Source organism: Cyprinodon tularosa, unplaced genomic scaffold, assembly GCF_016077235.1.
Source record: "Cyprinodon tularosa strain WSP-4 unplaced genomic scaffold, ASM1607723v1 ctg232, whole genome shotgun sequence".
In the NCBI taxonomy this organism is placed as follows: Eukaryota; Metazoa; Chordata; class Actinopteri; order Cyprinodontiformes; family Cyprinodontidae; genus Cyprinodon; species Cyprinodon tularosa.
The window spans coordinates 876,886-904,785 of record NW_024038870.1 but is presented as its reverse complement, the minus strand read 5'-3'; the positions used below and the strand labels follow the sequence as shown (position 1 = coordinate 904,785).

Below are 27,900 nucleotides of genomic sequence, written 5' to 3'. Positions count from 1 at the left end.
GACCACAAATAAACTAAATAATTTAAACCAATATTTCACAATCTGCTTCATATTAGAAGCTATTTTGCGCAATAGATAACTTTTAATTAAATATTAATCATATAAGACTACAATCTCTTTACTTACATTAAATACTACAAAAGAGACCTTTTAAAAATACATGTGTTTTGAAAATTTAAGACAGGAAACACTTATTATCGGTTTGCTCAAGCGACATTTTTTGTAACTGCAGTCAGGAGAGCAGGTGAGTCATTGAGGAAAATCATTTTATTTTATTTTTTAGTGTGGTAATTATAGTACTTAGTGGGATTTTTCATCTGTAATTAAAAAGCTAATTAATTTTTTTCCGGTTTATAACGTAGAACCAGCCTCTTAGTGCGTGAATAGCGCGTTAAACCCTAAAAAGTGTCACTAACGGTTACAAACTGCGTCACTGTGACGAAGATTTCTTACTTTTGATAAGTTAGTTTTATCATTATTGGTACTAAACCCATTTTCCATATACTCTGATCTTTAAGTAATAGATTTGTTTCATAGCATATAGTTTAACAGAACATTTTAGATAGTCTGTCAGCGAAGGTCGATGAAGATCAGACGTATACAAGTCTGGATTAAATTAAGGCTTTAAGGTTAAGGGTTTATATAACTTGATAATATTGAGACATTATTTAAACCGATGCATTTGTTTCTAATTGGACCTCCATATCCACTGTATTTAACTGGACTTTTTTTTCTTAGATACCCCTCTTACATCAATATTCTGTTTTTTTTTTTTTTACTTTACAGTATTTGTTTTTTTTCTTATAGGCCTAAGTGTTTTTACTATCGTCTGTCTACTCGTACTAAGGTTGCTGATAAATTGTATGGAATTAGACTAAATACTTAGCAGTAGGAGTGAATTGTTTAAACATTACCGGTAATGAAGAAGTAAATAACTAATATTATTTATTAATATTGGGAAAATATAAAGACACATAAGGATTTCTATAGTGTTAAAAACTGTTTTTTTCGTCAGCGTTATTATGATCTGAATAGGTGTGGGGAAGAAAAATTTAATCTACTTTTATATGTACTTTAAGAAATATATTTCACTACTTTTAGAAAGAGGACTGCAGAGTTTCCAAAGTAAATTTTTATGTTAAATATGCAAGCTGAGAGCAGTTTAAAAAAATGTACACACTTCAGCTTTTTTATGTAATTAGAAAATGTACTTTCTTAAACAAAAATAGGACAAAGGGTTTTTATCAGATTGATGCTCAGAAATCTGAAAATGAATCCAGAGCCAAATAAGATTCTGATTTAGATCTGGTCTTTTTTTTTGAAGGGTCACTGAAAATCTTCTGACCAAAGTTCGAGAAGCAGAGAGATAGAAAATATGTTTAAACTGATTCAATTATCTGATATTATGGGAAGCCCTTGTCGTTTTTCTCCATGGGAGTTTGGTCTGAACCTAAAGACCTGTGTGATGTAAAATTGATGGGTGACGTTGAATTGCTTTGTTGACAGACTGAGGATCAGGACAGTAAGCTGTTATTTAACTCTCCCAGCATTTGCGTTGCTGCTATATAAATACTGGCTGCAATTTTCTCTGTTGCCTGAACGTTATAATTAAAAGTGCAGCTGGAAAGAATAAAAGACCTCAGGACCACCAGCAGTGATGTTTCTTTTTTTCAAATAAAACCCAATCTGGTGCTTGTTTAGATTAAGCCCTAAATGTAATGATTGTTTTCTGGAATTTACCCTAATTGCTTTTTGTTTCCATTGCACTGATTTAATGAGCAGTCAACTTCTCAATTGATTTTAAAATGGAAACAACTTTCCCTAATCTTTTTACCAGGAAATCATGGCAGACCTTGGCATCAAAGCAGGAGAAAGAGTGTTGCTGGTGTGGGCTCAGCCGTCGACACCGGAAGCCTTGAAACAATATGCTGAGGAACTGGGGGCAGCTGTGGGCGCTGACGGAAAAGTGTCTGTGGAGAACATGGAGAGGCTGTCACTTTGTGAGTTCAATTCCCTCCGACTTAATCAAACAATCTAATTTAGTTGGTGAAACACAGATTTTAATGTTACTTAAAATGATTCTTAATTTCACAACATATAGAGTTAATGGTAAGTTTTTAAAGTAACATTTATCCTGCAGTTATTTAGAATTTTAAGTAAGGAACTGACATATATTAAGCATTAATAGTCTTACAGTAGTTTCTCTATTTCCTGTCTTTGTCACAGCCTCCCACACAGCTTCTTCCTTTGACTGGGTGCTGTCGTCTCTTCTGACCGACAGCTCCTCCATCCACAGTTCAGACTGCTTAGCTGAAATGGTCAAAGTGCTGAAACCTGGTGGGAAGTTGGTTCTGGATGAACCAGTTGCAAGTAAGACAAATCATTGCTTTCAGATGGTTTTTCAGTAGCATCAGGGTTTGGGCTGCTGTGGCAGCTGCCTAACCCCCAGATTCCAAATACTCTGTCAGCGCTCCGCCCCGCTCACATACGTTGTGCAGAATATTTGTCTGTCATGTTAATCAATGAGAGCTGTTCCACATAAACCGCTACTCCTCCATACATCACCGTCCACGTACGTCTTCTCCATCCGTCACCGTCAAAATACGGAGCAGAGCTATTTTTTGTTCCGCTCTGGTTCAGGCAGGTCAAGATCCGCAATTGCAATCACACCAAACAGGAAAAAGAAGGTTTACGACAGACCGGTAACTAGAAATCATAGCATAATTCTTATATATTCCTAAAAACTAACACCGTTCATTTAAAAGATTGGATGCAAACTATTGGTACTTCAACAGACCAGAAAGCAGATTCCTCATCTCCATCAAAATATTTATTTTATACCGAGGAGCTTAAAAGTTTAATCATATCCAGTCAAAAGAAACTTCTTATTGCAGGAATGGATGAAAAGATGCCGAGTTTGAGATTAGAGAACAAAGTTCTTAAAAGGGCAGTTTTGTATGATCCTAGTTATCCCTGTTAAAAAAATCTACAACAAAAAGAAAATATTTGGGCAGAAACTGAACATGTTTGATGCTGATGGGGATTTTTTTAATGCGTCATTTTTTTTAAAATGCCAACGCATTTAACAGGCAGCTTTCCAGATGGATACTGGTATTTCAATTTAATTTTACACGGTATACATCTGGACTATGTCACATTAACAGTTTTACTCTCTTTTCTCAGAAATGAATCCTTTAATGTCAACTTTATGTTTGAAAACTAAAAGTACAGCATGGCGTTGTTAAACACAGATACAGACCTGCTCAAAAACCTGAGCTTGTAAAGTTATCTTGATGTGTTTGAATCTGACTTAATTCTGCTGTTTTACAGGCAAAGAAGCAGAAAGTATCAGGACTGCAGAGAAACTCGTGTCCGCTCTGAAGTTGTCTGGCTTTATGTCAGTGACAGAGGTGAGTCACTGGGGGGATTCCTGCTGAAAAGCAAGGGTCAGTTTATTGGGAGAATTATCAGTCAAATGAAACAATCAGTACTAAAAAAACAGTTTAAATCAGAATATCAAGCTGTGGGTAAAAATAGTAATTTGGGAAACTTCTACCATGAGTGTCTGAATACTTATTAAATTTTGCATGATCTCTCTCTTTGCACTTTTGCTGTTTTTATATTATTAATAAAACTGGTAAAAAAAAAAAAATGTGCTGAAAAAAGTTCCCCCTAAAATCGGCTGATCCTTCTGTTCTCTATTCATTCAGATAAGTAAAACAGAACTTAGTCCTGAGGCACTGAACTCCGTCAAAGGAAGCACTGGTTACCAAGGAAACACTCTGTCTAGAGTGCGCATATCTGCCTCCAAACCAAACTATGAGGTGGGATCGTCCAGCCAGATAAAACTGTCCTTTGGAAAAAAGACGCCTGGTAAGTTTACAGATCAAACTGTTGGATGGTTCCAGATTGCTTGTCTGCTGATTTGGTTCACAACTTGGATTTAATTTTACATTTTGTTGTCTTCACTCTTAGATGTCATAAATCCTTTTATAGTAATAATTATCTTACTAATTGATTAATCCCTCTGATTATAATTTGTTTATCCATAATCGTATAGCCAATGGTAATTAAATTGAAATAAAAAGATTAAACGAATGTTGTGTCCTTAACCTGCATTATAAACTAAATTGGTCATATAAGACGGCAGCCTGACTTACATTTGTTAATTTTAATATCCATTTGATTTTATTTAAGAATTAAATAACTAAACAAGGTAAAAAAATGGCGACCCTATCAGAAATCGCAGCACTTTGTTTACACTAACACTGCAGGCAAATTAACCTAAATCTGATCTTTTTACCCATAACTACTAATTTCCCACTTTTTCATTGTTGTTTGAATGACTCATTTCTCAGATTTTCATCCTCCCAAAAAAGTTTTTTTATCCAATTTGAGCCACTATCATACGTAGAACTTAATGATAGATACATTTTAAAGCATCTGTAGTTTGAACGGTCATACTATGTTTTATCCAACTTTCCCCTCATTCAGATTTCCTGCTACACATCCACGGTGACAGTATTCTGTCAGATGAGCATATCAGTCCAGACCAGCATACTCATAGTCAATATACATGTGCAAGAATTCAAATTTGCATTTATCCCTTTAGTTTTGTACGAAAAACAGACTTTAAACTACCTCAACGGGCGTCTATCCCTTAAGTCATGTACAAAAAAAATCTACTTATGGTCAGATTGCCATATGCTTCAAAACACACCAAAAAGTAGGTCATTAAATAGTTTTTTTGTACATGACTCAATGACTACACGCCCGTTGAGGTAGTTTAAAGTTTATTTTTCGTATGCTGGTCTGACCGGGTATGCTCAACTGACAGAACAACAGCAGCAGCATCACTAATAGCTTTGCAAACCCCTGTTGGTAATAGTTGTGCTGTTTGTCTTCTTTCTTTGTTAGTGATGTGATCATGATGCTGTTGCTTAAGTTTACCATGGAGACACCAGCATTCACTACAAAGAAATTTATTTTTTTTTTTCAATAAAGCTTTATTGGGCATTTCTATTGACAGTTGAATTCAACGCACAGTTTCAGTGACGGCCCTGCTGACAGTGATCACATGTGCATGGCAGTGAGAAAAAAAACTCTAAATTAAGCAGCAAGACCTGCAGTGTGAAATAAAGAATGTTAGGTTTTTCCCATCTCACATATTACAGATCTGTGAATACTTTTTTAACCATATTTTACTCTTTTGGTTCTTTTTATATCGAAAACAGTTTAATTTTAGCTAATATCTATAATAATCAGCTGTTTTTTTTTTTGTTTTTTGTTTTTTTTAAGCAGAGAAACCTGCATTGGATCCCAGCACAAAGAAAATGTGGATGCTTTCAGCCAACGACATCGATGATGATGTGGTGAGTTCACTTTCATGATAAAAAAGGATTTAGATTTTTGATAATTCTGATTTTAGCTGGTTTAATTTAACAGAGCTGAAAATGAGGACGTCTCTGGGTGTTTATTTTATTTAGATTTTATAGGATCTTAGAGTTAAGTTTTGTTTCTCAGGAGATTTAACGCTAACCTGGCAGATTAATAATGTGTAGCACTCAGGTTTAGCCCTACACATAATTAATTGGTGTTCATGATTTACAACAAATTAATGGTAGTTATACTGATTTGTGGCTGTAAATTTCAGCTGCAGAGCTAAGAAGAGAAAAACCTGCCTATATAAACACTGAAATATCCTCAGAAAATCCAGTATTGTAATTAACAGCCTGGACTTGTTGCTCTCAAAAAGAAAATTAAGTTACTATGTCTGTGGACTTCAGTTTCAGACTTATTTTGTTGTTTACAAGCAGAAAATGGTGAACCAGAACAGAGACACAACAATCCCATATGAACATCCATATCTAAACTAAAGACATTTCTGGATTGGCTTACTGTGAAAATAGGGCCGATCGGTAGGGACAGATGTATTCAGTCTGTTTCGATAATGAATTTAAATTAAGTTACCGTCAAAGTGAAGCAACTGCTCTATCTGGGTGCCTCCAATTTCAAAATGGTTCCGTATCACACCATTTGTGAAGGCTGAACGAGGCTGAGACCAGAGAAAACTGATTTCAACTATTTAAAAGTCGCCATATCAGCTGCTAAAAGAGCCACTTAGTCTTTACTCAGAGCCAGAGTCGTGGCGCTCTGCCTCACAGAATCCCTCCATGATGGGAGAAAGTGGGTGTTTGCTTATAGTGGCGGTATGGCGCGGTTAAAGCAGGTGTTTCCTGGAGGGGGCGCACTTAAAGATATTCTCCATCTGTCAGGGAGGGGCTGCTGCTCAGACAGCACAATTCTTGATGATTACTTGGATTCATGAATCAAGCGAAACACTACTTTGTACCAGATTTTGACCTATTACCATTATAACATGGGTAAAAGCTAAAAAAAAAAATTGATCCTGACTAGGGGTGTGGGAAAAAAATCATTTTGGCAATATATCGCGATTTTTGGCTGCCTGATATGATATCGATCTTTTAGTTCCTAGTATCGATTTTTTTAAAGGAAAATTTTTTTACCTAAAACTGAGGGAAAATGGGCTACCTTTGTTCCTCCACTCTGGCAGATGGCGCTGTGGCACCCTTTTGCTGTGCGGTGAAGCATATTATTTATTGTTGAGGCGTTCACAGTGGAAGACATGGACGCACTTAAACCCCAAACAACATGGATAACAAAATAACTCAACCATCAATATCATCTGATGAACATCTAAAGAGGTTGCTTTTTTATCTATGCATTTAATTTTGATAGCAGGAAAAAAAATCGCAATATATGATATAATGCAATAAAGTGATAATATCGTATCGTGACCAGAGTATCGTGACAAGCATCGTATCGCAACACCCATGCCAATACTCACCCCTAATCCTGACAGACTTTTTAAAAAGTCTCTTGAATAACTGAGAGGTTTACCCCTTCATGGGTGTCTTTATTTTATTTAATAAATACAGCCAGTTTTAACTAGTGTTGCACCGATACCAGTATCGGACGGGGCCCCGATACTGCCCTAAAATGGTGGTATCGGTATCGGCGAGTACCAACAAATAGGGCACCGATACCATTTTGAGAGCCATAAGTTTATTCAACTATTGTCACCCATTCCAGGTAGGCAATAAAAAGTTCTACTGGTTTCACTTTGTATTAGATTTTTTTCCTGCTTCACAAAGGTAGGCAGCAGCTTGACAAAGCCATAATGGCAATTATTTTACATTATTATGGTATCGGTATCGGCCGATACTGCACACCCAGGTATCGGGTATCGGTATCGGGGCCAAAAAATGGCATCGGCGCAACACTAGTTTTAACACTCACAGCTGCTTTCAGGGTGTTTTTTTTTTCCCTGTTAACATCGTTTTCTGTTTTTATGGCTTCCTTTTCTTATCTTCATACTAAGAACAAGTGTAAATTCATACGTTTTGTAGTTACTCGTAGTGATGACATTAAATTATTCTTAGGTATGTTATTGGAAAAGATCTGCAGACATCAAAATTCAAGTAATGGAATCGGATCCAATTTGAAGAAAAAATGAATTGGTCAGTTGAACACAATTACTAAACTTTGATATGATGTAGTAACAGACGTGAAAGGCTTATATTATAATAAAGAAATGAGACCACAGGCTTGTTATCCAAGACTTTAAAGACGAGTTTTGGTGTTAATTGTTATTGATGTAAGCTCTGTTCAGAATCTCCATTTAATTTTAAAATCCAACCTGTTCCAAGGAAGTCTTAACTCCATGTGATTGAATCAGGAGGGACTCTTCCTTCTAATAAAAAGTTCAAACTGGAGAGTGGAGTGGAAAATATGAAGTTTATTTTTACTAACACATCACTAGTTTTCTCACAAATAGCCTTTACTAATATCGTCATTATTCCAGGATCTGTTGGACTCTGATGCTCTGCTTGATGAAGATGACCTAAAGAAGCCAGACCCAGCTTCTCTTAAAGCAACAAGCTGTGGAGAAGGAGCCAGCAAGAAGAAAAAAGCTTGCAAGAACTGGTATGTTCACAACACAGAGGAACACTTTAAAACAGGCATCCCTGAAGTCGGTCCTCGATGGCCGCTGTCCTGCAGATTTTAGCGGTTTCTCTTGCTTTAGTATGATTCTGGTGATTGCAGTTCAGCAAAAGACTGTTAATCAACTCTTGGTGTAAATCAGCTGTGTTGGAGCAGGGATACCTCTAAAACCTGCAGGACAGCGTCCTCGAGTACCAACTTTAGGGATGCCTGCTTTAAAATAACAGAATTGGTGAAATCACCTGTCAGTTAATGCTCTGAATACCTCAAGAATCTGGTACAAAGGGTTGAAACTTTTATCCAATTTAGCGAATGCTGTTAGGCGTTTGATGAAATGATACGACAAAACAAAAACAGGAGCAGCTAACACTGAAAGGTGGAAGCAGAGCAGCCTAACTGGCTGATCCTCCAGTTGGATGAAATATTTTCTTCTATTTCAGCCTTTTAGTAATGTAAAATGGTGATTTAATTGTGTTTTAATCTCTACAAACATGCCTGCCTTAAGACTGATTTATGCTCAGAAACCAGTTCGTCTGTGTCGCAGTGAACGCAAAGGTTCCCCTGCCTTTCCGCAGACACTCCGAAATTGTAGGTGACCGCAGACGGTGCTGCAGACAGGAGGCCTCTGATTGGTCAAATCTACAACCACTCTACACTATGCGTATTTCCTGTTTGGTACCTTACCGGCTTGTTTTGTTTGTATGACTGCCATTGCAGAAAATGACTTGTGGGTGAGAACGCTTGGACCTTTTTTCCACCTGGATCCCCGCTCTTTTTCGCCCTCATGTCCCTCCGTTGTCGCACAAACTTGCCCCCACTTCCTTACAGCCTCGGCCGTATCGAGACCCACAGCTAGTTCGTGATTTTCCCTCTTGCGTTGTGGTGTAGAATAAACATAGCACAGACCACCCTTCAATATTGGGCATAAATAAAAAAATATCTGGGACAAGCTCATTGCAACACACTGCTGCAGGAGTATAACCCGGCCTTTGCTCTGCTGTTGAATTTAACTTTGGGAATAAATGGATATAAATAAAGTTTTATTTAATTTTCAGAATGCAGTGATCTGAAGTGAACCTGATGCTGAGATGTTGAGGTCACAAAATAATACTGTTTCTATTTGAAGCATTTGGCAAGATTGCGACAGAGCTGAGATATTACTCGGTAGAGTGAGTGAATAAATGAATAGGAATTTATTTCAGACCTTTTTTTTTTTTTTTTTTTTACAAGTAAGAATAAACAACAACAACAAATGAATGAACAAAATACACACAAAAGAGACTAGTTAACAAACACCAATTTACACACAAAGAGTATTTGACATTTCTGTTCGAAACCTAAACGTGTCCCATGTCTGAGTTAAGGTCCAAACGTTTCTTCATCTGATATAATTGTGCAATCTTTCTAGACTTGTAATAATAATATAACTTATTCTCTACTGTCACTGTGCAGCACATGTGGGCTTGCCGAAGAACTGGATCAGGAGAATAAAGAAAAACAGAAATCCAACCTTCCAAAATCTGCATGTGGAAGTGTGAGTAAATTGGCTTCAATCCTCCCGTTTTCCTGTGAAAGATTTTTTTTATCATCTTTCACAAAGATTGTGTTATTTTGTGTGTTCAGTGTTACCTTGGGGATGCCTTCCGCTGTGCCAGCTGCCCGTACCTGGGAATGCCAGCGTTCAAACCAGGAGAGAAGATAGTCCTTGACAACAACACGCTGACTGACGCTTGAAGCTGAAAGATTCTGCAGCTCAGGCTTCAGGACTTTAACATTCCTTTGTTCTCCATTCACCCTCTGAGGTTTTCAGCATGCATAACTGCTGATATGGATCCCAATAAAATATCTGGACAACTGCACAGGAGAATTCACATTTATTAAAAAGCAGGAATGAAGATTGAAGTTAAAGGAGAACGTTTCGATATTTGTTGCTCACTGTGATTTGATACCTGCAGCATCAGAGGATACCGGATTTTTCATTTGTCAAATGGATTCATGCAAGTGATAACTAGCATATGTTCAGATGATACAGTGACGAAACCATCGGATTTAGGTGTGGGTTTTTGTTTTCAGTCACGTTTCATTATTGTAACCAATTATTAAAAATGGGACAGAAAGCTGCATTGAAACTGGTCAACTGAAGCGTATTTATGTTAATGAAGTCATCATTTAATACAAATAAACTAAGGTGAAAAGTTTAAAAGTAAAGTGATGTTTTCATTTCATTTACAGGTGCTGGTCATAAAATTAGAATATCATGAAAAAGTAGATTGATTTCAGTAATTCCATTTAAAAAGTGAAACTTGTATATTATATTCATACATTACATACAAACTCATATATTTCAGATGTTTATTTTGTTTAATTTTGATGATTACAAATGACAACAAATGAAAATCTCAAATTCATCATATCAGAAAATTAGAATATTACTGAAGACCAATAAAAACAAAGGATTTATAGAAATGTTGGCCAACTGAAAAGTATGAACATGAAAAGTATGAGCATGTACAGCACTCAGTATTTAGTTGGGCCTCCTTTGGCCTGTATTACTGCAGCAATGCGGCGTGGCATGGAGTCGATCAGTCTGTGGCACTGCTCAGGTGTTATGATAGCCCAGGTTGCTCTAATAGTGGCTTTTAGCTCTTCTGAATTGTTGGGTCTGGTGTATTGCATCTTCTTCTTCACAATACCCCATAGATTTTCTATGGGGTTAAGGTCAGGAGAGTTTGCTGGCCAATTAAGAACAGGGATACCATGGTCCTTCAACCAGGTACTGGTAGCTTTGGCACTGTGTGCAGGTGCCAAGTCCTGTTGGAAAATGAAATCTGCATCTCCAAAAAGTTGGTCAGCTGCAGGAAGCATGAAGTGCTCTAAAACTTCCTGGTATGTGGCTGCGTTGACCCTGGACCTCAGAAAACACAATGGACCAACACCAGCAGATGACGTGGCACCCCAAACCATCACTGACTGTGGAAACTTTACACTGGACTTCAAGCAACGTGGATGAAGTGCCTCTCTTCTTTTCCTCCAGACTCTGGGACCTTGATTTCCAAAGGAAATGCAAAATTTACTTTCATCAGAGAACATGACTTTGGACCACTCACCAGCAGTCCAGTCCTGTTTCTCTTTAGCCCAGGCAAGACGCTTCTGACGCTGTCTGTGGTTCAAGAGTGGCTTGACACAAGGAATGCGACAGCAGAAACCCATGTCTTTCATACGTCTGGGTGTGGTGGTTCTTGAAGCACTCACTCCAGCTGCAGTCCACTCTTTGTGAATCTCCCCCACATTTTTGAATGGGTTTTGTTTCACAATCCTCTCCAGGGTGCGGTTATCTCTCTTGCTTGTACACTTTTTTCGACCACATCTTTTCCTTCCCTTCGCCTCTCTATTAATGTGCTTGGACACTGAGCTCTGTGAACAGCCAGCCTCTTTAGCGATGACCTTTTGTGTCTTGCCCTCCTTGTGCAAGGTGTCGATGGTCGTCTTTTGGACAACTGTCAAGTCAGCAGTCTTCCCCATGATTGTGTAGCCTATAGAACTAGACTGAAAGACCATTTAAAGGCTTTTGCAGGTGGTTTGAGTTAATTAGCTGATTAGAGTGTGGCACCAGGGGCCATCAATTTTGAACCTTTTCACAATATTCTAATTTTCTGATATGATGAATTTGAGATTTTCATTTGTTGTCATTTGTAATCATCAAAATTAAACAAAATAAACATCTGAAATATATGAGTTTGTATGTAATGTATGAATATAATATACAAGTTTCACTTTTTAAATGGAATTACTGAAATCAATCTACTTTTTCATGATATTCTAATTTTATGACCAGCACCTGTACATGATGTGTTCAGCTGTCAGGTTTTCTAAGATGGTTACAATTTTGAAACATGTTTTATAAGAAAAACAGTCCCTCAGACGACAAAGATGGTAGTTTGGTTTTATTTTGTGATACAAACTTTTAACTCTTCTTCTGACAGGTCCATGCCTGCCCTCAACTACAAACACAAAGCAACAGCAATCCAAAAAAATATAAAAAACAAAAACAAGACATTTGGGTTTGTTCAACAGTTGGTCTGTTAATATAGGATAATTTAAGACTTTAGTTGTGGAAACACCAAAGCCTGTTAGGCCCTGAGAGCTCCTCAGATACTGATGTATCATTAAAAAGGCAAACGGTAACTTCAGTCATTATAGCAATAGGAAACACACTGTTAAATATGCTTTAACACAGAGTAGTGATAAAACCTTGGAGTCGCATCACTGAGTTATGATGCTGAAGTCCATCTTAATGTCTCCTAAGCTGGGCTCAAACGTGAAGCTGTAGGACACTGCAGCCCTGCCGTCACCCGAACTGTCCCACGCTGACCTCAGGAAATAAACCCCCTGCCTCCTGTGTCGACTCCACTCACAGGTGCCCTGCAGCAAAGACAAAATTCAATGTTTAAAATCTAAAACAGAGGAAATCTATTGAAGTGGATACATTAACAAAACACTTCAAGGTTACAAAACCTCTTAATTAGCTGCACGCATGTCAGAGGAGCCAGAAGTAAACTCACCTGCTCATTGATTGGCTGAGTTAGACCCCCGCTGACTATGACATCATCAGTCAGCTGGTATTCCATCCATAAGGCAACACCGTGACATCGCCCACTCCTAAGACACATTTTTTTTATTTTTATTTTAAAAACAGTTAGTGCCTCTTAAACACCTAAAAACACAAGCTCTAAAATCTGACGTAATTAAGCAACAAAATAAGCATTTTAAATGATACAGCAACACTGAGCTCTTTAATTACATTATAGATGAGGCCCTTTTAGTCTGTTATTAGAGAGCTATTCATAAAGAATATAAAAAATAAATTTGTTGAAATAAAAAAAATATATAGAATAACTACAGAAACATTTCTGCGTTGTAATGAAGGTGATTCTACCTTATAAGAGGCAGCGATCCCTGGCTGCTGATTGGCTGTTTAGGGACACACTGGGTGAAATCAAAGGTCATGACAGCAGTGGACTGAGTTAGAGCTCGACATGGGTACTCCCACAGGGGGTGGGGCTCAGCTTCACGGGACTCACGGAAATCCAGAGACCGCTGTGGAAACACAAACCTTTCAGGCACACAGAACCTGAATCCACCTTCTGGGACTGAGCTTAGCTTTGGGAGGTGTAGTCATCCTTTTTTAAATCTTGTTTGAGAAGCCCAAAACCAATTAGTTACATTAAACCTGAAGAGATTGGCCAGTTTTCAAACTACTAAAATGTTAATTTTTAAGAATTAACGGCCTAAGATTAACTAAACAGTTTAGTTTTAGGCTGAATCAGATTTTAAACTTTACCTGGATCATTTCATCCATGGGTGAGACATCAAAGCCTTCACATGTTCCACACGGTGCTCTTATCCTCCACAAATCCTAACAGGAAAGGAACAGGCCATTAAGGGTTATTTGGAAATCTTGAACGATCTGATTTAAATGTTTTTTTTCAGCAGGAAAATAATAAATGTTTTTAAAGTAAAATTATACATCAGGTCAAAATGACAGTATTTAAATTATAGAGGATAAAAATCCTTCAATTAGTGTTTGCATTTTCTAGAATTGTGATTTATGATTTATTTACAAAACGTTGACATAGTTTAAATCATTATGGACAGCTTAAGCCCCTGTCACACCTTCACGATTTAGCCAGCGTATGCCTGATGTACGAAAAATCCGGCAAAAACGCTGGCATACGTTATAAGTTATGGGTCAGATTTGTATAAGTGATGAGCAAGCTGAAGCACGTCGACATACGGCAAGTACGTCATTTCCCCACGTATGTCGCGTATGCCATACATGGAGCCTAGATTACAGGTAAGTTATTTGATCGCTGACATACGTTAAGTGTAAGTTACTCATAAGTCCTGGCGTCTAGCTTATCCAAAACATATGAGTAGCTTGTGCATAACTTATCTCCAATGCATTTCAACGTATTTGACGTTTTCCAGACGACCGCTGAACGTGATTCTAACTTACAGCTACTGTATACTGGCAGCGTTCACAGGAGCAAACCGTAGTTCTCCTCCAGACTTCATCCCCATCATAGGGTGAGCGAGAAGATGAGTGTGATGGATCCTCCCTGCATTCACGCCCATGACCAACAAACTAATGGATGTTACACTGAATTGAAAGTGACATTAAAGGAATAGTACACCCAAAACATGATTAGCCTTCATTTTCTACTCACCCCCATGCTGAACAACACTCTGGAGTACTTTTTTGATATCTCAAATGCATCTGGAGATCTGGGAGGCTTCTTGCCGTCTGCTGACATTCAAATAATGGAGGTCTATGGTGCCCGAGACAGAAAGGTCCATAAAAGTCCACAAAAAACGTGTCAATCTTCCTCCATACTGCTCGTCCAATGTATTCCAAGTTTCCTGAGTGGGTAGCATCCAGAATTTACTCGAAACAAAGTCATTTAGAATGTTTTTAGAGCATAAACAGTAGTGTATAGGATTTCCTGAAAGCGCGCACATGCACGTTCCTGACGCTACGGAAGCCGGCAGACCAAACCAGATGAAAGTGCGCATTCAGCTCGGCAAAGAACTCATGCTCTTCCTCAACACTGAAGTCCTCAGACATTTTTCTTTCGTTGTTTCTTTCTTTGCACAGGTAAACGGCACATTTCTTCTTCTACGCTTGCATTATTGGAAGAGCAGACGCTGAATGCGCACTCTACATTGGACGAGCAGTATGGAGGAATATTGACACGTTTTTTGTGGACTTTTATGGACCTTTCTGCCTCGGGCGCCATAGACCTCCATTATTTGAATGTCAGCAGACAGCAAGAAGCCTCCCAGATCTCCAGATGCATTTGAGATATCAAAAAAGTACTCCAGAGTGTTGTTCAGCATGGGGGTGAGTAGAAAATGAAGGCTAATCATGTTTTGGGTGTACTATTCCTTTAAAAGTTCAGTGTATGCCAGCGTTTTAGGAGATTCTGGGACGTCAGGCATATGCTGGCCAAATCGGCAAGGTGTGACAGGAGTTTTATGGACAGGGACCAACCATCCGATCAACACGCTTGTAAATACTTGACAGGATCACGTCATTCTAAATGAGGCAAGCTGACCTGAGTGTGCATTTAAACTTGGATTCAGATTATTATTATTACATTTTTACCTGAATACATTTCTGTCCAACTGGAACATTTTGGGAATGTAAACGTAGCTAGTGTTTGAATTAAACATAAGTCTGTGGCCGGTTTAGCAGAGGAGGATTGAGAAAGCGGTCAGGATTATGAAAGCTGTGAGAGGAGAGTTCTCAATTTAAGCATTTTAAAAAAGGTTTGGTCTGAATATCTGACCTGGAACTCCACAGCCATCATATGCAGTGAGGCAGAGCTGGGCAGGATGGTGGCGCTGGGCCGCAGGATGCCCGCCAAAGCGGTCCGACAGTACCAGAAGAACAAGGAGTGCCACGGCAGGAGACTGGTGCTGAAGTACGGCTCGCCCATCAGGACCGAAATCTGCTGAACAAATCTGTCATTAACCCATTTAGGCCGGGAAAGCATTACCGCATTTCTACCATTCAAGCCGGGGGTGCTGTTGCGTCATTCTACCATTGACGCCGGGAGAGCATATAAGTCAAGCAAGAAGAAAGAAGTTTTTTTCAAGCAAACATGGAGGAGTTTGACAGAGAAGAGTTGTCGGAAGGCAGTGATTTTGAGGAGTGTGTCGGCTTTGATGACGGTATAGATGAAATGATGACTTTGAACGCGCTGAACCAATCGAACTACCACCGCAATGCACAGAGTGTTTTCAACCGCACACCTGGAGTGAAAGTTGATTTGCCTGCAGACGCCACACCGCTGCAGGCATTTGAGCATATTTTTAATGAAGAACTTTGGATGCATCTAGTTACCGAGACGAATAGGTACAGTGACCAAACAAACCAAACTCCAACAAGAGCAAAGATGGCAAAGTGGTCACCCGTGACTGTGACGGAGATGAAGACATTTATTGGGCTGTGTATGGGCATAGGACTTCTTGTGTTGCCAGTACGAAGAGATTATTGGCGACAGAGTAAACCTCTCTTCAGGACGCAGTTCCGCCAAAATATGTCCCGGGACAGATTTGTGGCCATCTGGAGGTAAGTTGTATGCAATTTATAACACAGACATATGCATTATTATGCATAATAATACTGTTAATAAGTAATCATCAGATAGTTATTTATGTAATGTTTGTTCTTTATTTTGAAAACGTTTTATATTGCACATTCTCAATGAAGACATGATCACATATGGAAAAAATAAAAGGTTGAATTTTTTTTTTTTTGATTACTGCTTTTCACATTTTTTTTTTGGAAGAATTTCAAAGATAAAATATATTTTGAGTTCTATCTGCTACAGAAGCTGAGATATCAATAATTAAGGCGTTGACACAGTTGCTGAATTTACAGAAAAACTTCAGGTTTTAGGGGTATTTTTTAAAATCGGCCATAGGTTTTTAAGGTGTTTTTTCCAGGCGTTTTAGGCCTAAATGGGTGAACTTGTAAAGAGACCTTTTCCGAAAATATTCAAAAAGTTATTGTTTTCAAGTTTGTTTCAAAAAGGACAGAAAACATGCAAACAGAAAACAACAATCGGGTTTTTCTTAGTGGATGGCAGTTTTTGATAAAGTTCTGCAGGTCCCAGCAGCTCTAAAACCAGCAGGAACTAAAGGAAATACAAATTTATCAGGTTAAAAACTGTGACAAACATTTGAGATTTTTAATCAAAACTTCAAAAACTTCAACAAAACACATAATACTACATTGTTGGTTTATTGTTTTTCTACTGAATCTTTTAAATCAAATTTTTCTTTTAATTTTTCTTATTTTGCTTTGTTTTTAAATGGTTTAATGGTTGAAAGTTAAATCCTCATCATTAAGCTCAGGTGCTTCTGTGAAGCTAATCCTGTGTTAAATATGTAACATCTCTGCTTTTTCAGGCAGACAGTAACCATGAAGGCGGTACCTGTTCTCCTCTCAGATCCTGACTGGTGAGCTGCTCGGGTCGGATCTCCAGCAGTTCAACTCCTCCTTTTACAGAGTTGGCTTCCAACACCTGCAGAGAAAAACACACTAATGGCTTTGATTTCTCCAATTTCCTACCTAGTATGCATCAAACCTGGGATTGGGGCTGACTTCAGGTCAAGTGAAAGCATGAAAAATATACTGAATCTTAAAATCTAAATCTTTACTTTAGTGCTGAGTTGAAGGTAGCCTGTTGGTTTCTTGCTGTAAAGTAATTTGTCATAGCACAAATATTCTAGTGTTCTGATCTTTAAGGTGCTTTTGATCTTTAAGATTACCTTTTCCTTTTTGCACAGCAGAACCCATCCAGCTGGAAATACACTAATAATTCCCACAAAAGCTCGGATTGTCCTTGAAGAGCATTTTAATCCTGCTTTTTTTGTGGCAGTGTATAACAATTCTGGCGGAATTGCGATCAAGCCCACTTCTTTGGATGAGAAACGGCCTTAAACAGGGGTTAGCATGAGACAGAACCTGTAAAAAAAACGACCAGTTTTCCAGTCTGAGGCAGACACCCTGTCTACTTTTAAGGCAAGGCTTAAAGCTTTCAATTTTTATAAAGCTTATAGTTAGAGTGGCTCAGGCTATCTCTGTAGTTATGCTGCTATAGGCTTAGAGTGTTGGAGGATTTAGGGACCCTTTTTCATCATTCTGCAGTATTTGTTAGTTCAATCTCTAATGTTATGCTCTCTGCTTTTTTTTTCATAGTAGCTTCATCTGGTCTGGTCTTGATTGGCTGTGACATCATCCTCGAGAGAAATATCAGCTGTGCTGCTGCCATCAACACCTTTGTTTATAGATGTTGGAGATCAGCCTGTTTTTCAGTGTAGTCCTGTTTCTCTCACTGTGACTAACTGTATGTGCTCTCTTCATCCTCTGAAACAGGTGCTGACTCGGCGCTCGTCTGCCTGGGTGTGTGTTTCCTGGACTGGTTGTCTGTGGAGCTGGCTGCCTTTTGTATCTCTGCTTCTTTTTCTATGTCTGCTTCTGTCTCCTTGAACCCCAGTGGACCTTGGCAGATGGCCGCTCACATTGAGTCTGGTTCTGCTGGAGGTTTCTTCCTGTTTTACACACTGGGGTGACAGTGTCGTTGGGTATAGGAGTTTGCTGTGAAATAGAAGGATTGACGGTTCAAGCCTCGGCTCCAGCTTTCAGTCTCGTTGTGTCCTTGGGCAAGAGACTTCACGCGTGTACAAGAGTGTACGGCAGCCTCGCTTCTGTCAGTGAGCCCCAGGGCAGCTGTGGCTACAGTGTGGCTTGCCACCATCAGTGTGTGAACTGAATGTAGTGTAAAGCGCTTTGGTCAAGTGTCCTGACTTGAAAAAGCGCTATATAAATACAGGCCATTTACAATTTAAAAAGGGAATATTTCCTCTCCACTGTCGCTACAAGCATGCTCGGTGTGAGGGATTGCCTTTGAGTCGATGATAGAAAACTTTGAATCAATTTGACTGCATGATCTGGTTGAATTGTCTCTGTGAAGTGCCTTGAGACGACATGTGTTGTGAATTAGAGCTATATAAACAGCTCTGACCTCTCCGTCTCTGGCCAGATGGTTTCCTCTGTGTCAAACAGTCAGCAAGAGGATTTCTTCTGAAGCAACACATTCAGAGTCACGTCTGGCTCATAAGGCCCTCCACAGTGGCTATAAATAACTTTGGCCTGAAATGATGGAGCGATAAGATATGTTTTTAAGCATGATAAAAAGGCTATTTGTGGAGAATACCTGTGTTTTATGTGCACTGGGTTTTATTTGTGCCCTGTTTTTTTTCTAAATGAATTTTGCACAGTTTTCCTGTGTATGTTTTCCCTGTGGAAGCATGGCTTATCTTTGCGCATCCACCCACAGTTTACAACATAACTCTTGGGTTAAATGCTCACTCTGAATTTCTGGGAGGTTTGTGCTTTTCAATGCCAGCTGGGTGAACTCTAACTGCATATGTTCAGCAGATATGCAGTCAGAATATTAATGGAGATTAGTGGAGATGTTATGGGTTCACCGTTCCTTGCTTTACCTCCTCAATAACTTGTCTGGACATTCTGGAGTTCTCCAAACTGAAAACCTGAGTCAAAAACAGGAGCACAAACGTCAGTAAAAGAATCCGAGCAGGGATGTTGGAGTGGGTTTGCACAGCTAGCTTACCTTCTTGGCTCCCAGCATGTGAGCGAAGACAGGAAGCAGACTTCCATCGCTGACAGAGAGACACACACTGTCCTCGCTCAGGACCTGGACGTATCAGTGCTAATTAAAAGCAGTAACCACAGCCATGCACACACAGTGATGAAGATAAGATTCACGTACGCTCCGAAGAGCTGCGATGTAGCTTCCGGTACGCCGTCTGTCGTTGAGTTCGCCGAAACGGGACCGAGTCCAAACCAGGTGAGCCTGACATGTGCAACACGGCCGAGACGGAGGGGCCTTAGCCGGGGCGTCCTGGAGGCTAAAACAATCAATTAGTAAAACATCTGCCGCCAGAGCGGCCTCTATAGCGCTGAAGACAAAAAGAACTTTTCCAAACTGACCTGTGGGACTGGAGGCTGTACCACAGACTGTAGTCGTCATGGCAGACCGTCAGACTGAGCTCCTCCTGCTCCGTCACCCGGCTTTCCTCTGGCAGGAAGTAAACACTCTGCATCCAGTGATCCCGCCACTGTAACACACAGCTGTGATCAGCAGGGACCAGAGGTCTGCAACCTTCAGCCATTTTATCTCAGTCAGGCCAAGTTAAAATTATCTAGACCCACAAAATATAATATTGCTTTTTAATTAAACAAAATCTATTATTTTTGTTAAATATCTGCCATAAGAAATCTGTTGCTATCTTAAACAACATACCGGTATGTTTTTTTTGTATTTTTTTAGCTTTTGAAATTAGAAAAAAAAAAACGATTCAAAAAGATGAAGCAAGGATTTTTTTTTTTCCTATAGGATTATTTGATGTATAAAAAAATAAATAAAAAAAAAATCGAAAATAAACCATAATTTCCCAGTTAAATAAAAGGAAAATAGCTATAAAAACATATTTTTGGTTCTTTTAAAGTCATTCTGTTTTGAAAATTCAATTCAAATATTCTTATAAAAACCGCTAAAGCTTCCAGGATTGTTATTTTAGTAGATTCCATATTTCTTTATATCATTTTAACCACTATTAATAGCCATTGTAGAGGTTCCAAAGATCCACAAGTTGCTACAGAGCCACAGGTTTTAGACGCCTGGCATAGACCATCAGAAGCAGAACTCAGCCCAATTCAGTGCAAAAACCTTGAACTTTCTGCTGTTCCATCAGTGAAATCTTCTGCTTCCTGAAAAACAGATAAGTTACTCACAGGGGCCATCGCTGGCTGTGGGTACATCCAGCTAGGAGCCATGCTGCACACAATGGTTCCACTGCGATCCATTTCCAGGTCCCACCAGGACAGCACCACCTGAGCCCGCCCACCAGTCTGAACCACAAACCTGGTGGAGTGGGACTGGAAGGTACTGCTGACTGGTCTGCTGAAATCCACACTGTGAAGGAAGCAGACAGGAGTGAGAACCAGGAAACCCCTTAGAGAAAAGCTCAAGCGGTAAGTCACCCATCCTGCAAACAGGAAGCCTGGGTTCGTATCCAAGCTGGGTGGAATGAGCTGCCAGTGTGGGCTCTAAGGCAAGACCCTTCATGCTAATGCTTGCTTTGGTGAGTGGCGGCCTAGTGGTTAGGGCATTGCGCTTGGAATCCTGAGGTGCTGAGTTCGAGCGACACTCCCACAGGCAGCTACTCTGGGTCCCAGAGCAAGATCCTTAACCCACTCTGCTCCTTGAGTGCCGCACAATGGCAGCCCACTGCTCCCCAAGGAGATGGGTTAAAGGCAGAGAGTTCACTTTGTTGCTCTGTACTTGTGACAGTGTAATGACAATAAAATGCTAGAAATAAAAAGTAAAAGTACCTGTTCATCTTATTTTACCTGAACATGGTGCAGAGAGGACTCAGCGGGGTAAAGCTGGAGGGGGAGACCTGGCTCAGCTGGATGTCACAAACCGAGTGAGCACCAGCACAACGGCCCACGGCGGGCGGTGGGACCAGACCGAGCCCCTCTACCTCCACGGGCTGCAGCTGGGCCCAGCTCCATAGCAGCTCTGACTCCACCAGCTGGGCATAGACGGTGGCCCGGTGAGGCACCGCCTCACAGCCTGCCTGCAAATCAGTGACAGCCGATAAAGGCTTGATAAACGATTTTTGAAAGGTTTATAAATATCTCTGGACATGGCACTTTTTATTCACATGCAAATAAAAGTTAAAATTATTAAGGTCTGCAAAAAAGTTCCACTTATACATCAGCTTAAGGTTTCCTTGGAGATGCCAGTGTTATTTAAAAGCAACAGAAAACTTTATGCTTAAATAAAAGTAACTTTAAGTCAAAAATTGCCAGGTGTGTATAACTATGGGCCCAAATGTATAATTGCAAACATAATAAAAAAAAAAAAAAGAGAAGACTTTTAGAAATTGTTTGAGATTTATTTAAAATGAAAATGCTCATCAAGTGTATCAATGAAAGTATTTAACGATTTTATTGAAACTGTTTTAAAGGTCAGAGCTACTTATTCATCATAACAAATTACTTTGTTATGAACTTTAATATTTTAATAAATTATTTTGTTAAAAAAAACATCCATTCAACAACTCTATATCTTTCTATATAGATATAAATTTACTGTAAAAATGCTGTAAAAATGTCCACAGCTGTATATTGATTATATGTTCTTCGATATCTATGTTTGTAAAAACACTGTTCAGTACAGTATTATTTAATTTTTTTTATATTTTTTTAACTATCACTTATTCTTTTATTTTCATACACTTTTAAGGGTCGACCTTTGTGTGACCTCTTTTGCTGTACTATTTTCCTGCTGTAACACCATGCTGTTAATTTATTAATGTCTCTGATTTCTTCACAAAATTATTCCTTAAGCCCTGATGCCAACAATCTGTCAATTCAAACTAGAATACACCACACAGTGCAGAGGCATCCTTCTTCGGTTCTGCTTAAACCAGCAGGTTAAAGGAATAGTACACCCAAAACATGATTAGCCTTCATTTTCTACTCACCCCCATGCTGAACAACACTCTGGAGTACTTTTTTGATATCTCAAATGCATCTGGAGATCTGGGAGGCTTCTTGCTGTCTGCTGACATTCAAATAATGGAGGTCTATGGCGCCCGAGACAGAAAGGTCCACAAAAGTCCACAAAAACTTGTCAATATTCCTCCATACTGCTCGTCCAATGTATTCCAAGTGTCCTGAGTGGGTAGCATCCAGAATTTACTCGAAACGAAGTCATTTAGAACGTTTTAGAGCCTAAACAGTAGTGTATAGGATTTCCTAATAGCGCCCCCATGCGCGCTCACGATTCTACGGAAGCCGGCAGACCAAACCAGCGCATTCAGCTCGGCAAAGAACTCATGCTCTTCCTCAACACTGAAGTCCTCAGACATTTTTCTTTCGTTGTTTCTTTCTTTGCACAGGTAAACAGCACATTTCTTCTTCTAAGCTTGCATTATCGGCAGACCAGACGCTGAATGCGCACTTTCTTCCGGTTTGGTCTGCCGGCTTCCGTAGAATCGTGAGCGCGCATGGGGGCGCTATTAGGAAATCCTATACACTACTGTTTATGCTCTAAAAACATTCTAAATGACTTCGTTTCGAGTAAATTCTGGATGCTACCCACTCAGGACACTTGGAACACATTGGACGAGCAGTATGGAGGAATATTGACACGTTTTTGTGGACTTTTATGGACCTTTCTGTCTCGGGCGCCATAGACCTCCATTATTTGAATGTCAGCAGACAGCAAGAAGCCTCCCAGATCTCCAGATGCATTTGAGATATCAAAAAAGTACTCCAGAGTGTTGTTCAGCATGGGGGTGAGTAGAAAATGAAGGCTAATCATGTTTTGGGTGTACTATTCCTTTAAGGGGAGCAGGGCGACCTCCCCAAGACGGCGCCGCGTCAGTCAATGCGGGGTCTACTCTGATATATACGTCTATAGTCTCTACCCGATCCGTCACCTAAGCACGATCCGTAACTTCAGCTCATTTGCAAAAGTGCAACCAGATATATAGCTGGGTCGCCCTGGATTTGAGTTTGTAAAAACATACCTAAATTACATTTTTCCCTCCTCAAAAATAGTAAGCATGCTAAACTGACATACTTTTAGTACCATAATTAAAATACAAATGGCGAACTGGATAAATATCTGGTGGCGCATGTGCAAATGAGACGATGGTATTTATTGGGTAGTGACACAGGCAACTGTCTAGCAAACAGTAGGGAATCAGGGCCAGTTAGAACGAGTGCGCCCCTTACTGGCTGGGAGGAGTTTAGCTTGTAGCTAGCTGCCCGCATTAACTAAGTTTAAATGTGACTTTTAGAGCAGCCCCCTCTGATATGCTTTATATGAGGGGTGCTCAAGTCCAGTCCTCAAGAGCTGCTATCCTGCAACTTTTTGATGCAACCATTTTTAACACACCTGAATTAATTGAGTGGCTCGTTACCAGAGGGGATTAAGGCTTTAGATTCAGGTGTGCTAGAGAGGAGATGGATCTAAAAGTTAAAGGATGGTAGCTCTTGAGGACTGGGCTTGAGCAACCCTGCTTTAGATTATAATCATAAAATCAGAGATGGCACTGAAGAAGATGTCCTCATCACTTGGAGAGGAAGATTCACAGTTAGTGGTCAGATTCCTTCCTAGTACAGGGTATTTGTGAGAGAGTAAAGCCTAAATGCACCGACTGTGCTCTCAGCTCTTCTATCTTAAAAATAAACAGTTATGAGAAAAAAACAGCAAATGAAATCTAAAAAGCAAACCATGACTAGATTTTGGTGAGCATGCTCATAGCTGGGTAGAGCTCCCTCCCCAATGAGCTCCGTGTCGAACAGCTCAGTGATCAGCAGGTTGGCCTTCTCATGCATGTCTCCCTCTATAAAAAAAAAGCAAATATAACATTTACTAAATGAATTCAGCAAGACTAGCTACACCTAGTAACTGAAATGTCATCTCCAGGTGAAAGATTAACTCGTCTAATGAAAAAACTTTCTTATCTAAGAAACAGCTTTGAAAAAACATTTAGACGTTGTGGATATACTTTCTGCTTTAGCTTTTTATCTTTGATCAGATGAAGAAAAATACAGTCAAAGAAAACAAATCAACCAGAGCTCAGCTCTGTTAAGACTTGAGAGAGAAATAATAATATAATGAAATAAAACAGCAATAATATAAATATAACTAAACTAGTAAACAAATATTATTATTAAATGGAGACCCATATATACAGTCTTTGTCAGTTTAACTTATCATAAATGAGTTAGATGATGCAACATAGTCTGAGAAAAAACTTTAACTGTAAATGTATGAGAAAACTAGTTGTACTGCTCTGTTTTTTAAATCAATTAAAGTACTAACTTCAATGCTGGTCCTTCCTATCACATTCAACAACATGAAAGGTTTTAATTCAAAATATGAAAATCCATCCCGGTTAAAAATCAGAGGCTGATGAACAACATGCAGATTTGACAGGTTTGTTTTAGAATTTCGGATGACTGTCTTCTCTCTGACCTGGTCCCACTGTCACATCCGATGAGTGTTTGTTGATAATCTTGATCTTGTCAGAGAAGTTGTTTTTCTTCACGATGCACTGAGCCGCTTCTGCCATGGGCTTAAAGACCTGCAGAAAATCCACCTTTAATGAACCGATTTACACATAAAAAAATTATTTGCCAAGCACTCTGAGGTTCTTGTTGACACCTGATCAAGTGCTGAACAGCAACATATTCTTCATCTACCATGGGCTGATACGAATGCACTACACCAGATTCAACAAACATCCTTAAGTAAATTATCCTCGTAAACAAAGTGATGCAGTCCAGCGGTGTGTAAGCTAAACAATAGTTAGAATAAGTCTATTGCAAACATTTAAGTAAAAATTCCCAATACAACATTAAGCCTTCTGCATCTGTTTCACTGAATTTCATTTTTTTCACACAGTTAGAACGCATCATAAAACCCTACTCCAAATAGGATTATTTTCTTGCACACTGCAGCAAACGGCAAACGAAATATGGTGAGAGCAGGTGTTGTGTTTCAGAAAAGCGATATATGGCAGTGGTTTGGATTTCACGCCGAGGACGTCGAACAAAAGGCCGTCATTTGTAAGACGTAAAAGGTAGGAGAACAAATTTATTCCACCACCTAAAAAGTTATCCGCTGCAAAATGAAGAATGTTGTAAACCCTGCATGTCAGCATCTGCCCGTACACCACTTTATTTAAAACATTAAATAAATCAACTGTGAAGCCGATGACGTTGGCCTTGTCCTTTGAAAAAGCGATCCCATACGAGAGCAAAATAACGAGATGGAGGGAAATCATAGACGCTATTTATTATGTTATTTTAAATGTTTTTTAGATGCTCTAATACCTGTGATGTGATGTGGTCTTGTTCAGAGGTTTTGCAGGCGTTTTCTAAACTTGCCAATGATCTCACTTTTACAACTTTTTGCGCTTCTTTGAAATTCCCAGCCCATAAAGATCAATGCAAATAGTTTGAAGTTGATTTTTTTATTAAACACAAAAGAGCCCTTTTTTATTTTACATTGTATTTAGTATTGTGTGTTTGCCTTGTTTCCTCTTTGGTGCTGGGATCTTGTTAAAGGACTAATACTGAGACCCGAAGACATAATGTGGCAGAAAAGATTTGAACTGGTTAAAATAAAATGTTTTAAATTTGAAACCAAAAGTTTGAATGAGTATATCAGTGCATTTTTATGCACTCCATTGTTTTTGAAGGAAATTAAAACATATGGTGATACATATCTTGTATCGTTATTATAGCCCAAATATATCGTGATATTAATTTTTTTCCTACCACATTGATCACAAAGGAATTGTTTGTTGATTTTTGAACTCTAGAATCATCTATAAAATTCTGCTGTTTTAATGAAATGTTAGAGGACAAACGGACAATATTCCTGCACCTCCACAGCATAACAGAAGTCGGCTCCAGCGGTGACGGCCATCATGGACAGGAGGCCCGTTCCAGTCCCGATGTCCAGGACGACCACTCTTTCACCTCTAGCCTTTATTCTGGAAACAGCAGCCCGGATGCCCTCATAGTACTTTTTGTTCTAAAAGAGAGTAAAAATATTCAAATAAACTGTTCAAACATTAACAAAGCTAGATATAAGATGTTAATACCCTTTTTTAATTATATAAAACACTGAGTTTTGGTTGTAAATTGCTGGGCAGTAATACAGTCAGTCGTTGATGAGTTCTAATGGATGACAATAATGAGGCATAAGGAGAATCAATTTATGTCTATTGTGAAAACCATTTATGCCTAAAATGAATGAATTTATGATGGTTGAATGCAGCTGGGGAGCAGAGATGTTCGTGCAGTTCTCACCCTGTCGTGATCGTGCAGCATGTCGGCATAACATGACCTGAAACAGCAACAGAAACACCATCACATTAAATTTCCTGTTAGTTCAAGGAGCACATTTCAATTTAATAAAAAGAAAAATCAAACATGAAAGAAGAATAAAACTTCACAGACATATTTTAAAAAATCTCAAGGGCAGAGGATGGCATGTTAGGAAAGCAGAATTAAGAAACTTCTATGCTCTCAAATGGACCCATACTATTAGGCATCATAAAAAAATAAAATTAGCTGTATTTCACTCTCTTGGTCAATGCTATTTCTATCCACAATAAAACATACATGAATCGGTTTGGACACATACATCTAAGGGGTCTGTACATACACTGAAATTAGGTTTAATCAATTTTCTAATTGAAAATGTCTACTTTTTAGACAAACTTATACCTAAATATATATCCCTACATCCACCTAGAGATATATACCCTTACATATCAAATACTGCGGATGATAATGCTGCTTTCACCTCTACTCGCATCATAGAACATATTATGGTTTACTCTCGTAATTCTTTTTTATTCCGGTTTAATTAAGTTTCTTTTTTCTATTTTTAACAAAATGACCTGCTGGAAGCTTTAATTTTACTTGCAGTTGATGGGTTAAACTTCGGCATTAACATAACAGCTTTAAACTTTATTTTCTTACTTTTATATTTTTTTAATAAATCAGACAATAAAAATATATCCTGAGATGCTTTTTTTTTCAAATCAGAAATAGATTTTTTTTATCCATATCCAAGCTTTTAAACCAGTGTATTGTCAGACCACAGAACTGCACGCAGCGACCCTTCGCTACTGTTTTCCTCCCGTCAGCCTCCCTCCTGGTCGGCTCGGACCCACCTGGCTATCTCCTGGTGGTAATCATACTCCTCGCTCTCCTCCACCCAGTCCAGAGCTCCGGTGGTCGGGTTCGCTCTGCCACAAAAGGGCTTCATGTCTTCCGCAACTCTTGTTCGCGGCGCTTGACATAGAAGAAAAGCTGATTTTAACGGATTATTCACCACAAAGCTAAAGCTTGTCAAGACAATTAACCCAGCGTTGCTCACATGAGCGCCGCCATATTGGCATGAAACGTCATGATCTATTTTGGTCACATGACCAAAGAATAACGTCAAGCAGCGTTTGTTTTTAACGTCGCCAAAATTCTTCTTCTTGAGTTTATTGGCGGTTGGCCAATGTATTTAGATCTGCAAAAGTATAATTGTGTATAGTTTATTTGCGCAAAAAGAATGAATAATTTATTCATTTTAATAATTTTATTAAAATAATGTTCTAAAATAAAACAGTGAACAACGAAAAATAAAAAAAGTAAATTAAAATAGGAAACATAAATAAACAAATACA

At 38.9% G+C, this 27,900-nt stretch overlaps 2 protein-coding genes across 4 annotated transcripts; one reads left to right on the top strand and one right to left on the bottom strand.

Moving 5' to 3' along the window:
• Window positions 1-151: 151 nt before the first annotated feature.
• On the top strand, window positions 152-10,233 carry ciapin1 (cytokine induced apoptosis inhibitor 1). Of its 2 annotated transcripts, none has more exons than XM_038286928.1 (9): window positions 152-244; window positions 1,838-2,000; window positions 2,227-2,370; window positions 3,331-3,410; window positions 3,711-3,873; window positions 5,302-5,372; window positions 7,886-8,007; window positions 9,478-9,559; window positions 9,649-10,233. In XM_038286928.1, exons 2-9 carry the CDS (start codon window positions 1,844-1,846, stop codon window positions 9,757-9,759), a joined length of 930 nt encoding a protein of 309 aa, XP_038142856.1. In that variant the 5' UTR covers window positions 152-244; window positions 1,838-1,843; the 3' UTR covers window positions 9,760-10,233. The 2 variants fall into 2 exon arrangements, with proteins under 2 accessions (XP_038142856.1, XP_038142855.1); XM_038286927.1 differs by having other exon boundaries at window positions 5,299-5,372.
• A 1,719-nt stretch (window positions 10,234-11,952) lies between these two features.
• Window positions 11,953-27,640, bottom strand: prmt7 (protein arginine methyltransferase 7). 2 transcript variants are annotated; one of them, XM_038286924.1, is made up of 17 exons: window positions 27,397-27,640; window positions 26,525-26,561; window positions 26,097-26,246; window positions 24,681-24,789; window positions 23,933-24,045; window positions 21,032-21,261; window positions 20,414-20,594; window positions 19,610-19,737; window positions 19,389-19,527; window positions 19,230-19,313; window positions 19,102-19,149; window positions 17,028-17,117; window positions 15,375-15,539; window positions 13,367-13,441; window positions 12,962-13,122; window positions 12,588-12,684; window positions 11,953-12,447 (listed from the first exon to the last, which is right to left on the bottom strand). In XM_038286924.1, the coding sequence occupies exons 1-17, from the start codon at window positions 27,489-27,491 to the stop codon at window positions 12,289-12,291; spliced, it is 2,061 nt and encodes a 686-aa protein (XP_038142852.1). In that variant the 5' UTR covers window positions 27,492-27,640; the 3' UTR covers window positions 11,953-12,288. The 2 variants fall into 2 exon arrangements, with proteins under 2 accessions (XP_038142852.1, XP_038142853.1); XM_038286925.1 differs by having other exon boundaries at window positions 15,375-15,536.
• Between the last annotated feature and the right edge of the window lie 260 nt (window positions 27,641-27,900).